The sequence below is a fragment of the Tubulanus polymorphus genome, chromosome 2 (genome assembly GCF_964204645.1).
Source record: "Tubulanus polymorphus chromosome 2, tnTubPoly1.2, whole genome shotgun sequence".
NCBI classification, from domain to species: domain Eukaryota; kingdom Metazoa; phylum Nemertea; class Palaeonemertea; order Tubulaniformes; family Tubulanidae; genus Tubulanus; species Tubulanus polymorphus.
Window position 1 is genome coordinate 18,018,216 of NC_134026.1, and position 1,744 is coordinate 18,019,959.

The 1,744-nt window shown below is 42.3% G+C and overlaps 1 protein-coding gene across 1 annotated transcript; it reads right to left on the reverse strand.

Annotated features, from left to right (window-relative positions):
* Positions 1–369: 369 nt before the first annotated feature.
* On the reverse strand, positions 370–1,409 carry LOC141898985 (uncharacterized). Its single transcript, XM_074785134.1, has 3 exons — positions 1,166–1,409; positions 790–969; positions 370–614 (listed from the first exon to the last, which is right to left on the reverse strand). The coding sequence occupies exons 1-3, from the start codon at positions 1,407–1,409 to the stop codon at positions 370–372; spliced, it is 669 nt and encodes a 222-aa protein (XP_074641235.1).
* Positions 1,410–1,744: the final 335 nt, after the last annotated feature.

The following is a 1,744-nucleotide window of genomic DNA, read 5'->3' on the forward strand; positions in this document are numbered from 1 at the left end:
CCTATGTGTACAAAATTAGGCGGATAAAAACTCAGTCTGGTTGGCTGGTTGCCAAAAAAGAAATCTGGTTTTATCCACTCATCTGTCACATCAAATTGTCTGGTAGGCTGTAGTTCAGCTCAAACTATTGTTCATAATTTACTTCTTCATTTGAGCAATAAAATGTTGACTATTTATCGGCTTTTACCACCAAATTTGAGTCCACATCCTATCTGACTGAGCACGTGTTACAGAAGAGGGCAGCACTGCATAAGCTATATCTGCAGAGACTCACTTGCCAGGGGTTAAGAAAATGAAACTACTAATGGGACTATGGAACAATTGAAAATTAAACGAGACTTACCTTGGTAAGGTGAAGTTTGATTGAGATTATATCGATCCACAAATTAAATTCTGTAAAGTATCGGCACTCTTCCAATTTGCACCTTTCATAATCACATCAAGGGATACCTCTGCTGTATATATTTTTGAAGCCGCTGCGTCACGTGTACTATGCGCCGACCACACACTGATATCAACCCCAGCAGTAGACAGAAAGTTCTTAATCCACCTCGAAAGCGTGTCAGTAGAAACCGGCTTATAAGGCCGGACAAAACTAATCAGTAACTTAGAATCTGACCTGGTGAATATATCTCATGAGGTGCTTCACCACACATGAATTAGGATCGGAAAACCCGCGAAATGAAACAGGCGCAATGTGGTGACCTGGTTTTGAGGTTTTTAGCACATCTCGTAAGACAAACACACAGTGTTCATCGTTCATATCCAGACACGAAATATCCAACTTACTCGAAGTCTGTAACCTCTGACCAGATGCCAGCGCTAGCAACGTAACAGTTTTATAAGTCAAATCCTTCGAGCTAAGTTCCGATAAAGCTAACGTACTCATGTACCTTAGAACAACAGACACATCCCACATTTTTGAATATCTAGGAAGTGCTGGTCGCGCTTCAAAAACACCCTTCATAAAGCGTTTAATTTACGGGTCATCACCCAGCGTGGGTCCCCCGATAACAGAACAAAAACTGGATACCGCTGAACGAGCGGTGTTTAAAGCACTTAATCCAACACCTCTCTGATACTCCATATCTAAGAAATACACATTAGAAAAAAGTCCACATTAAAAAAGTCCACATTGGACGGAAAAAAATGGGAGGATCGATACCCCTCGCATTACACATGGCTGTCCACTTTCGTATGGCCGGATCATATTGTTTCCTAGTAGACGGCCTCCATGATCTGAGGATAAGATCCGAAGCCGAGCTCGAAATATTTCTGTCTCGCAACGATTGCCGGACAATGGCAAACCAGCAGGTGTAGTTTTGGCGCCAACTTGTGCCGCGCTTCCGAGAAGGCAACACTAGGAGATTCGCCCTTGGTGTCAAAATCAGCGGTAGTTCTACCAACATGTGCATCAGACTGGGATACCACGGCTAGTGTGTTCCAGTTTGGTACCACCACTATACCGGCTGACCCTTCTTCGTGGATCTTTTTGAGAACTGCTTGGATAACACTGAAAGAAGGGAAACAATAAAATCTTAAATTTCCCCATGACATGGAAAAAGCATTAATAGCCAGCGCATCGGGATCTGGCCTATAGGATACATACGGTTTCAATTGAAAATTTAGCCTAGACGCAAAAAGGTCAATCAGTATATCATAATCCCAAACATTCTGGATCAATTTAAAGACAATCGGATTCAATTTCCATTCTGATTCCATTCGGAAGTGTCTACTCAAGTTC

Bases quoted from the DNA above. Each gene is read 5' to 3' on its own strand.
- LOC141898985 (XM_074785134.1), bottom strand. From the start codon at position 1,409: ATGTTGGTAGAACTACCGCTGATTTTGACACCAAGGGCGAATCTCCTA. The intron at 970-1,165 runs GTATCGATCCTC...AAATTAAACGCT, and splicing joins AGCCATGTGTAATGCGAGGG to TTATGAAGGGTGTTTTTGAA. The intron at 615-789 runs GTAAGTTGGATA...TCACCAGGTCAG, and splicing joins TCAGAGGTTACAGACTTCGA to ATTCTAAGTTACTGATTAGT.